The following is an 11,967-nucleotide window of genomic DNA, read 5'->3' as shown; positions in this document are numbered from 1 at the left end:
AATTTCTAAACTTAGGTCGGTCAGTCAATGATTTAATGTGCTATAGAGGCCCGGCTAATTGTGGTTTATGTGCCTGATTCACTTTCTTTGGTAGAGTCAAGGCACAATTTGTGCAATGTATTAAGCCACGCAGACTGGTTCATAAGAGTATGCTTGCCTCCGTCTTACCTCCCCTACAGAGTGTGCTGAGCTTTTAAGGCTTGACTAAGGCTGAAAATGTCTGTCAATTCAGAATGACTGCCAGTTTTCGTTACAGAAACTAAGATTTTCCCTTTAAACACAGTCTGTGTCATAATGCATTGCTACAACCATAGTGTTTCCCCTCTTCAGTAATTAGAAAAATGTTAAGAAATAACTGCATTTAAAAATAAAATTGGCTACTTTAATTGACTTGTGCAAGCTGAGGATTCCCCCCCCCCCCCCCAAATGTACATATGCACGAACACACTTTGCATCAGCCTAGACTCTGGGTGATTGCCTGGACAAAACGCTGAAGTTTTCTTGGCAATATTTTTGAGAAGAGGTTTGCCCTGGCCTCTTTCTTAGGGCTGAGAGTGAGTGACGCCAGTGTCACCCCTGTGGCTTTCATCCCTCTGCTGCGGCTCCGTCACTCAAAATATGTGTCACAACCGCCAATGTGTGACACCCACCGGCACTATTTATTGAGCTTTTCAACCCCTGGTAGGTTTTGTGGCTCCCGGTCTTTTCTTTTCTGTGGGAAACGGATCCAAATGGCTCTTTGAGTGTTTAAGATTGCCGACCCCCCCTCGCCAAGGGCAGGACTACACCTCATGGCCTCCCAGTTTCTAGCCTGTTGCCTCAATCATTACACCAAACTGGCTCCCTTACACCTTAGATCTTGGTTAAAGGAGGCACCCCATATAAGATGCACTGTTAACGAGTAGACACACAGTCACGTTTGATTGGTTTAATACCTCATTCAAATCTTGCCACAAAGTAGAAGCCATAAGCTTGTTGTTCAGTTACATCTCTTTGAAATCTAAAAATGCAATTAGAGCACAAGTGTGATTTATTCAAATATCATTCCTAACTTGAGGGTATATGTGGCGGAAGGGGGAGTTCCTGATCCTTATGACTAGTCTTGAAACTGGATGTTTCTTTGAGGAGGAAACGACAGGAAAAGGGTGCCAGTTCTCTCTCTCTTTTGGACTGGCAAAGGTATGCTAGGTTCTTAAACTGACACATGAAACATTTTGCACAAATACCCAGGTCAATAGCACAGAAATTATTTCCTTTCATACAGACGTAAATTGGCCATTTAATCATGCTGGATCTCATGATACCATAGATCAAGACACGGTTAAAAACCTTGAAGAAAGATTAAAATAACTCAGCCTTCCCTCAACACGTGGTTTTTCCAACCAAGAACATCCACAGAAAAAGACATGGTAGAACGCAGCAATGGCTGTTTTCTGTGCACTTTCTAATGCACAAAAACTACTTGTCCCCTACCCACCAGAAGGGCAAATGTGGAAAGGCTGAACAGTGACCTCTCAAAAGGGTCCTTCCTCAATCTTGAAAGGATACAAATGTTTCTGCTCAAAATGGGCCTCCCCATTGAAAGTTTATGGACATAAGTTGAGTCCATTATGGACTCAGTTCAGTTCAAGCTAATCCACTGAATATTTTTACACATTTGACTCCAAAGTTTTACACATTGATTCCTTGCTTAAACTCCATCGCCACTTCTCCTACCACTTCCCCCACCCCCAGCAGTTCACTGGATTAGAGTTGAGGAGTCAGATGGGGTTGATGTCCTGCTATTCCTTAGATGCTGGTTAATATCTAAGGAAAGAAGACGCTTGCAGGAATTTTCATCTTCTTGGGCACCCTGATGGCCAGCCTAGCTGCCACATGGGTATATATGCTTTCCTTAGATGAGTGGCCAGCCTCAGTCAAAATCAGAACAGACACCAGGGCTGGGAAACTTTGAGTAATGGAGTAACTTGTCCTGGGGACTGGATTGCTGCCAGGCAGAGCCGAGAACATCATCCTGTTCACACTGGAAATCTTCTTCAGCTTTTATCTGCAGCCACAAAACCCAAAAATTATTATCATTTATTGTGCGGGAATCATTAATCTCTGCAGTGAAAAGAAGCCAGGTTGCGTATATTCACATTTGACATGTTGTATTTTTGTGTCATTTTAATTGTTCCTAATAAATATATCAATCAGCTCTACATTTTGATTTCCCTCAGGCACAACTCAGAACAAGTAAGATAGCTTTTTAAGTTTGATAGCTCTTTTAAGTTTACTAACGTAATGAAAACAGAAATGCAACTGTTTCCCAGCTTCTGGGATGTGAGTTAATGTTTGTCTATCTATCTTCATCACTATCTGTAAATAACAGTGGAAGAAATAAAAAAATATCTTCTAATCTAAACTCATGTTAGATAATGTTCACTCCTGAGACTTCTGAATAAGCATATATGCAATTATTTGATGGACTGGAGTACAGACACAATCTTGGAGAAAATATGTGGTAACCATTATTTAAAAGGTGAAAAAGCCTAGAAAAACAAGTATTAGAACATTGTCCCACCTTGATTCTCTTTGGTAAAAGAGAGGGAAGGGGAAGAAACAGTGTCTGTTATTGTAGCCTACAGTATATAAATACAGATAGTCCCATCTTAACTGTCCTTAGGACAGGAATTTCCATCAATGAACAAAGGAGTTGTTAGGCAACACAACACACAATCACACTGCATACTAGTGGCAGTTCCAATAGTCTTGATTGTGCTCAATAGGCTAGAACTCATGCTGCTTCTGCCTTGTGCTCGACTCTGCTTCAACTCCGCGACCCATCTATCTCCCCTCCCCCTCCGCCATCTCCACCTTTTTGGCTGTCCTAAAGTCTGCCACCCCAGCTGACCTTTGCCATATTCTTCCTCCCACTGCCAGGATATATCAAACCTGGCTTTTCTTGAGGCAGCTGCTAGCTGCACAAGGCTCCCTACGGGCCAGCAGCCGCCTTGGCCAGGCATATCTTGACAGAAGCATGATGAAGAAGACAACGAAGGTCGAAGGGCAGTAGGAAGTGCACAGGTGGGGGCAATGGAATACGGTAGCCCAAAGGACAGATGGTGGGTGGGTGGGAGATAGGCAGGAGGCTGACGTTGAGTCTGAAATTGAAATATGTGTAGCCATTTTCTTTAGCTCTCTATTATACTCATTTATTCTTTTCTTTTTCTTTATTATGTAAGGGCGGTTTTTCAGGCTCACCACATTCTTAAGGTGGGAGGGAGGAGCGAATAGATAGTGTGGATTGTTTTGACTAGGTGACCTTCTTTCCTGTGGGAACAGAAGCAGCTCCTGCTGAGAACGGAAAGTGGAGTTTGAAGACGCAGGGCAATGTGGATTGATATTATATTGGAGAATATGGCTTTTGTGGGATGTTTCTAACTTAACAATACTATGTGATGTAATTCCGGTTTGTGTCAGATCTGGAATTACAACAGACTTTGCAAATTTGATTTGCCTACCTAAATAAAAGAAATTTGTTTTGGAAGATGGACTTTGCATATTTCTTTTTTGAATGGGTTTCATCACTTGGAAACCTGACAGCCGATTTACATTTCAAGACCATCAAACCTTCCCAGTACCTGCACAGGAAATTCCTCCATGGGCAGCAATGTTGGGGCTGCTCGACGTACCCTCCCCTCCTTCTCCTCACGCAGATGGCGCCGCCGCTTCTTGCTGATGGGGCCTTCGCTAGGGGAGAGGCTCTCTGGCTCTTGGGCAGGCAGGCACCTGGAGGTTTCCTTCCCACAGGGCTCATTCTCTGCATTGCCAGGGGTTGCAACATCGGCACTCTGGATTCCTTCATCCTAAATAGAGAAAGCGATGCAATTAGAATTTTCCCACTTTCACATTTGCCCCCAATAGGTAGCCATGTGGCATTTACAGCATGTGGAAGGGGGCTGGGGAGGGGGCGAGCGGAGAGAGAGAGACTTGGCCTTTCTTTTCTATACAATTTGGGGGACACAAAGGCACTCAGAGCTTCATGGCGTTTGGCTATCAAACTCTACTTTTGCAGAAATCAAGTGCAGAAAAGGAGCAATTCTGCAATACTACTTGTTGGCGGGGAGGTGCGAAAAATGTATTATTTGTTAAATTTATTTGCTGCCTACTTTGCTGTGGGTCTATTCTAGGCAGCTTACAACAATAAAAAGGAAGAAATTGAAAAGAGGGTAAACAGAAGTGGTGCCGGGGGAAGGTCCTGATCGGATTTTATGGAGCGAGTTTCAACTTGTTGCTCCTGAGGAAGTGGACAAGGCCATGGGAGTGGTGAGCGCCTCCACCTGTTTACTGGATCCGTGTCCCTCCTGGCTGGTCTCGGCCAGCAGGGAGGTGACGCGTGGCTGGCTCCAGGGGATTATTAACACCTCTCTTCGGGAGGGATCCTTCCCGCACCCCCTAAAGGATGCGGTGGTGAGACCCCTCCTCAAGAAACCTTCCCTGGATCCAGCCATTTTGAACAACTATCGTCCAGTCTCCAACCTCCCATTCGTGGGGAAGGTTGTTGAGAAGGTGGTGGCCTTTCAACTCCGACGGACCTTGGATGAAACAGATTATCTGGATCCCTTTCAGTCGGGTTTCAGGCCTGGTTACGGCACCGAAACTGCTTTGGTCGTACTGACCGATGATCTCTGGGCGTGCCAGGGATAGAGGTTGCTCTGCTATCCTAGTGCTTCTTGACCTCTCAGCGGCCTTCGATACCATAGATCATGGTATCCTTCTGCAATGGTTACGGGAGGTGGGAGTGGGAGGCACCGTCCTAAGGTGGTTCTCCTACCTCTCGGACAGGTTGCAGTTGATGTTGGTTGGGGGACAGAGATCGACCCATAGGCCCCTCAAATATGGGGTGCCGCAGGGTTCGGTCCTGTCCCCCCTCCTGTTCAATATCTACATGAAGCCGCTGGGTGAAATCATACGCCGGCATGGGATTAAATATCACCAATATGCGGACAATACACAATTGTATCTGTCCGCCCCATGCCAACTCAGTGAAGCAGTTGAAGTGATGTTCCAGTGCCTGGAGGCTGTTAGGGTCTGGATGGGAGCGAATAAGCTTGCACTCAATCCAGACAAGACCGAGTGGCTATTGATGTTGCCTCCCAAGGATGGTCCTGACATTCCACCTCTTAGCCTGCGGGGTGAAATTATTCACCCCTCAGAGAGGGCCCACAATCTGGTTCCCATGAAAAGCAAAGAGGGGAAACAACCACCTCCAAATCTGTTTCTGTTCCCTGTTCTTCCCTGATAGGTTTTGCCTGTTCCCCTCAAATAACAGGGAACATTTTTAAGAATCTCAGGAGACGCAGCAAGAGGAGATCCACGGTGGGCATTCTCTGTAGCAGCTAGCCCTCCTTTGGAACAGCTTCCCTCCTGGAGCAAGAATTGTCTCCACCTTCAGGCCTTCCAGAAGCAGATGAAAACATGACTGTGGGAATTAATTATAACCAATGGCACCATATTAAACAATTAAGAATTAAATATATTATTTCATTTCCATTTTCACTTGGAAAATTAAATTATGGGCTTTATTATTTTACATAATTGTATTACTCAGTTTTAACTGTGTCTTGTATACCCTATAAACTAGTTAAACACATTTTATCACTGCCCCCTCCCTAAACCACACACATCTGTTTGTGAATCAGCCATTAATGCTTAAGGTAGTTTATTTGTGTGGACACAGCATGTGGACTCTACATGCTGTGGAGTGTTTTGTTACTCTAGTTCAGTGTTTTTCAACCTTTTTTGTGCAAAGGCACACTTTTTTCATGAAAAAAATCACGAGGCACACCACCATTAGAAAATGTTAAAAAAATTTAACTCTGTGCCTATATTGACTATATATAAAGTAATTCTCCCACGGCACACCTTACACTATGTCACGGCACACTAGTTGAAAAACACTGCTCTAGTTTACGGTTTAGCATATTGCATGGATGTAGGTGCTGTGTCTTTAAATGATCCAGTTATTCCTATAGCCAAAATTAATCATTTATTCTGATTAAATTAAATCAAGTTTATTAATATTTATTTAAGAAATATAATACCCTGTTTCCCTGAGAATAAGACCTCCCTGGATAATAAGCCCAATTGGGCTTTTGAGTGCATGCACTAAAATAAGCCCTCCCCTGAAAATAAGCCTTCCCCCCAAAATATTGCAACACAGCAGCAGACATGAGGTGACCATACTCGCCACCTCCTGCACCTCAAAAATAATAAGACTTCCCCGAAAATAAGGCCAAGTGCTTATTTCAGGAGTCAAAAGAAAATAAGACCCTGTCTTATTTTCAGGTAAACACGGTATGACCCTCTAGATTGTATACAACAATGGCCGGTTGCTCACAACAAACAACTACTAAAAACAGAGATAAAACACTATAGAAGGGAAAGCATCACACTTCCCAGTACAGCTTATATCATCCCCGTATCAGCTCCACAGTTGCTGAGCTCACTCCCTCAGCCCAATGCTAGTGGAAAGAACTAGGACTTTACAACCTTCCAGAAGGCTGAGAGGACAGGGTCCCTCCACATCACAATGAAATAAACTACCGTATTTCCCCCAAAATATGACATGTCCTAATAATAAGGCCATGCCACATTTTTCTGGTGGGCAAAAATATAAGCCCTCTCCCGCAAATAAGCCCCCTGGACAACCCCCCATCTCCAGCCAGGCAGAGCGCTGCTCACCAACCTAGTGGTGTCCCGAAGGTGCCAAGCCATGGGAACCGGGGGAGGCAAAAGTGATCGCGTTGCTTGGTGCCTTCGGGATACTGCTAAGTTGGTGAGCAGTGCTGTGCCCAGCTGAAGAGGGGGATTGCCGGGTGGCTCCTCTCTTGCGAGCAGGCTCCCAAAGAGCTGAGAACAGCCTCATGGACGAATGGCTATATTGCGCTGTTGCAGCAGTGCAACACAACAACCATGAAGCGACCATGCTCACAAGCAGCCACCCGGCAAACCCCCCTTCCAGTCGGGCACAGGGCCATTCACTGACCTAGGAGTATTGCCAAGCCGCATGAGCGCCTGTTCGCCAAGCCCAGCTCCCGTGGCTTGGTGCCTTTGAAATGCCAGTGATGGCGCTCTGAAAAGCTGGAGAGGGGGGTTGCCCGCGCGGCTGTTCCATTCCCACTCGCGCGCCTCCCAGCCTCACGATGTCCGGGTACAGCTTTCCCTGCAGAGCCAGGGCACCTCCGCTACCACCGCCGCCATCCCAGCATGTTTTTTTCGGCGGCTTCCAAACCGAGTCTTCCAGTAGTGGCCGCTCTGGGTGTAGCCTCTATGGTTTGGGGCCAACTGCCGGCAGAGCATACAACCATACGGAGTACGCCCAGAGCGGCCACTGCTGGAAGACTCGGTTTGGAAGCCGCCAAAAAAAATCATGCTGGGATGGCAGTGGCAGTGGAGGTGCACTGGCTCTGCAGGGAGAGCTGGGCCAGGGCATCGTGAGACTGGGAGGCACACGAGCGAGAGCAGAACAGCCACTCGCGCAACCCCCCCTCTCCAGCCATGCAGAGCGCCATTCACTGGCATTTCGAAGGCGCCAAGCCGCAGGAGCCGGGCGGCGACAAACAGGCGCTCACATGGCTTGACAATACTCCTAGGTCAGTGAATGGCGCTGCGCCAGGCTGGAAAGAGGGTTTGCCAGATGGCTGTTCATGAGCGTGGCCACTTCATGGCTGTTGTGTTGCGCTGCTGCAACAGCGCAACACAGCCATTCGCCCATGAGGCTGTGCCTGGCTCTTTGGGAGCCCACTCGCAAGAGAACAGCCGCCTAGCAACCCCAAAACAATAAACCCTTCCCTCATAATAACGCCCAAGCCATATTTTGTGAGCAAAAAGAAAATAAGACCCTGTCTTATTTTCGGAGAAACATGTTATTAGCATGTATGATAATATTCCTTCCTGGAGACAAAACAAGCATTAACATGGCTACTGACCCAAAAATTATTTCTTACCTCTAAGACAATATCAAGGTGGCCTTGTCTGTAATCGTCACCATAGGAATCCAAAACTCTCATGAGAAACCTCAGGAGAAGTAGAAAGACATTATTTTAAACCAACCCTTTGTATTACCGTGTTCCTTTCTAACCAGAATCCTGCCTCACAAAATGAAAAATGGGATATAAACAGATAGTTTAGATGAAAGAAGTTAAAAATTCATTTCTTTGGTATAAATGTGCCAAAGTTCAGAAGCAGTGTTATCCTTAAACCTTGATGACGTACAACTCCCAGAAGACCCACCCAGTATAGGTTATTGTTGGCAATCCTGGGAAGGGCAGCTCAGCAAAATCTGGAAAAACACAGGTTCCACATCCTAAACTAAATATCAAAATGCAACTAATTTTTAAAATTGTAGTACTGCACAAAGGGGAATATATTTAACACACTTTGCACCTACTTTATCTTCTGACTCACCTCCTTTCCTGTTTGAGACGCAGTGTTATTCTCTGGACCTGATGGAGCCGGTTTAACATTCTCTCATTCACCTATAATGGGGATCAATATTAGCTGGTCATCTTTTTTCACTTACTCAACAACTCCTTCCTCTTCCACCTAAGTCTTTACTTAACAGTCGTGTCGCTTAAATTTTTCACTGTTGTTCTATATGGTATCCACATAGTCCTTTTTCCTGAACACATATTACACTATCATAAATAGCATGCTGGACTGAGGCCAAAAAGACCTAGGTTCAAGCCTTCATCCCTCATCCAGCATTATGTAGTAAGAGATCTCTTGAATCCTCTCTCTCAAATCTTACCTTATTTCACAAGATTATTGTTAGAAACATTGTTAATAAACAGAGAAAGCATATTCACTCCAGTCATGTACCTGTTCTAACTCCTTGCATCGTCGGGCAAGCACTTGACACTTGCGCCGAGTCATCTCCTGTTGCCGCAACATATCTTCCTCTTCCTCATCTTCTGGTATCCCTCCATCAGCAAATTCCACCTCAGTTTCTAACTCACTTTCTAAGATATTTCCACCAAAAAGAGGAGGCAATGCCAGTTCTGAACCAGGAGGCACTGAAAATTCTTCAAAACTCACAGCAGCCATGACTGTTCAAAAAATTTAAAAAGGAAGCAATAAATATAAACTAACCAGCTATATCAACTTGATCACAGTAAAATAATTCATTGATTCACTTGAAAAGCATTACATCTTTCCAAATATCTGAACTAGTTACTGTCTGTCAGCCTAATCTAAACTACCATACAGAGTTGTTGTGGGGGGAGGGGAAATAGAAGAAAAGAAAAATAAAAGGGGGAGGGAGGAAAGGAAGGAAGGATCTATGAAGTTAAGAGGTAAATCCCCTTTTCATCCAAAATTTAAAACAGAAGGATACAGGTGATTTATAGGAAATTTACCAAATTATTTAGAGTATATAATAATTCTGTAGATATTTTGTGAAAATAAGTCCTACTCAATTAAATGTGACCTGTTTTTTTTCATCATATAAGTTTGTCTGGTTTTCCTTTGGTTACTATAGGTAGTTCTTGACTTACAACCATTCGTTTAACAATTTGAAGTTACAATAGCATTGAAAAAATTAACAACCAGGCCTTGCATTTACAACTGTCACAGCATCCCCACAATCACATGATCAAAATATGGTTGCTTGGCAACTGGTATATATTTCCCATGGTTGTAGCAATCTGAGTCATGTGTTTATCATCTGTAACCTTCCTGGCCAGGTTCTGACAAGCAAAATCAATGGGAAATCTGGATTTGCTTAATGACCTTGTGATTCACTGAACTACAGTAATTTGCTTAACAATGAAGGCCAAAAGAAAGGGGGGGGGGGGCAAAATCAGATGCCACTCACTTAACAACAAAGATTCTGGTCCCAAGTCAAAAACTACCTGTAAGTTGAAAACAAATATTAAGAACAGACAATATAACAAAGAAATATTGGAAGGAAAATCTAGTTTGGTTCCAAGACACTGGAAATAATATGGAGGCTGGCTGATTGAAAGAAAGATTATGTTTATTGGTGAACAGAACCACCAGGGTTTATGGTTCTGGGACAGGGCTCCACCACAAAACCGCGTTCGACTAGAGCACGCTCGACGAAACCGCATACCTGACGTCATCACAGCACGACGAAAAAAGCACGCTGTGAGCGCTAACGCTAAAATTAACCCCTAAACCTAAACCTAACCCCCCTAAACCTAACCCTAAACCTAACCCTAACCCTTAACCTAACGCTAAACCTAACCCTAAATCTAACCCTTAACCTAACCCTAAACCTAACCCTTAACCTAACGCTAAACCTAACCCTTAACCTAACCCTAAACCTAACCCTTAACCTAACCCTAAACCTAACCCTTAACCTAACCCTAACCCTTACCTTAACTTGAATTGGCTTGCTTTCAAAGCGCTTTTTAAAGCACCCTTTTTTCTCCGCGGTCGCTGTTGTCGCGCTGCTGATGACGTCAGCGACGCGGTTTAATCAGGCGCGCTTTAGTGGACCGCGGTTTTGTCGTGCCACGCTGGGACAGCTTATCAGATGGTTGAATGAGTGGATGGATCTTTATAGGTTTCTGAGACTTTGAAGTTTGAACTGCCATGAAGGGCTTGTGTTCTGAAAGGGTGTTGGGAAATTCCTATTGTAGCTAATTGGCTTTCATCCTGTGCTAGATCTTGGGTGAGGGGCTGCTTGTTCTAATCCTATTATTCTGCTTTTGTTAGCAGTCAAGCCTTGCTGCAAGCCATTTTGAAATATCTTTTCTTGAATGGATTTCTGCCTGCAGTATTTGCTATGCTTATGAATGGGGCCATCTAGGTAGTTGGCTTCCTCTTTCAGTAATCTCTTTATCTCTTAAGTGCTGGCATCTGCTGTGGGCTATTAAGAAAGACTGGGGGCTGCTTTCTGTCTCTAAAACATTTTTATCTCTTTAGGGAAATATAATATTCTGCCTTTTTTAATATTTCCAAAAATATTTCATTCTTCTGGGGAAGGGGCTTCCCACATAAACAACTTGCAAACTGTTCGAGTTTAGTGTATTTGAAAATTCCCAGGCAATCACCATTAGTAGGTAAAGGTAAAGATTCCCCTTGCATATATGTGCTAGTCGTTCCCGACTCTAGGGGGAGGTATCCATCTCTGTTTCAAAGCTGAAGAGCCACGGCTGTCTAAAGACATCTCCGTGATTTTGTGATTGGCATGGCTAAATATTCCGAAGTCACATGGAACCCTGTTACCTTCCCACCAAAGGTGATTCCTATTTTTCTACATGCATTTTTACATGCTTTGGAATTGCTAGGTTTGCAGAAGCTGGGACAAGAAACGGGAGCTCACTCCATTAGGTGATGCTAGGGATTCGAACCGCCGACCTTTCTGACCGACAAGCTCAGCGTCTTAGCCATTGAGCCACGGCGTCTAAATTTGAAATTTAATCTATTTGGAAATTTCCAAGCAATCGTCATTACTTGCTAGGAAAACGGAAAATGCAATCTCAATCCATTCAGAGTACCAAGTTGAATTATGCTTGGTTTGAATTCTAGCATCACACAAAATAAGTAAAAATTATTCTAGTGAACTGACCAGCATTCACCCCATTCAAGTGAAGAAAGTTAGGCTTCTACAAAGAGGGTCTCCAAGGGACGGCTTTACAACTCCGGACCGGGAATTGCAGGAGCCCAACCCCAGAGAACGGTGCCAGGCTGCAAAAAGCTAACTTCTAAAAATGGACTTTTTCCGACATCCAACCTACCTCCGTCTCTTTGCCGCTCCCACCTTTTCCAATGAGGCCACGAAAAATACACCGACTACCCGACGCTGGTTGATGACGTAACAAAACTCCTGTAGCAACAAAGAAGTTTCATGCCCGGAGTTTAATTGGAGGAAAGGAGGTGGCGCACTCTGATGATCTTGAGCATCACATGATCGGACCAGAAACAGAAAAGTCTGTCGCATCGCATTTACGTAAA

The 11,967-nt window shown here is 44.4% G+C and overlaps 1 protein-coding gene across 1 annotated transcript; it reads right to left on the bottom strand.

Moving 5' to 3' along the window:
* Positions 1-1,900: 1,900 nt before the first annotated feature.
* Positions 1,901-11,927, bottom strand: TFPT (TCF3 fusion partner). The gene is made up of 6 exons (XM_032237932.1): positions 11,751-11,927; positions 8,866-9,092; positions 8,452-8,522; positions 7,992-8,061; positions 3,624-3,848; positions 1,901-2,047 (listed from the first exon to the last, which is right to left on the bottom strand). The coding sequence occupies exons 2-6, from the start codon at positions 9,088-9,090 to the stop codon at positions 1,913-1,915; spliced, it is 726 nt and encodes a 241-aa protein (XP_032093823.1). The 5' UTR covers positions 9,091-9,092; positions 11,751-11,927; the 3' UTR covers positions 1,901-1,912.
* Positions 11,928-11,967: the final 40 nt, after the last annotated feature.

Source organism: Thamnophis elegans, chromosome Z (genome assembly GCF_009769535.1).
Source record: "Thamnophis elegans isolate rThaEle1 chromosome Z, rThaEle1.pri, whole genome shotgun sequence".
NCBI classification, from domain to species: domain Eukaryota; kingdom Metazoa; phylum Chordata; class Lepidosauria; order Squamata; family Colubridae; genus Thamnophis; species Thamnophis elegans.
The sequence above is the reverse complement of the archived record's forward strand: the minus strand, read 5'-3'. Positions and strand labels throughout refer to the sequence as shown.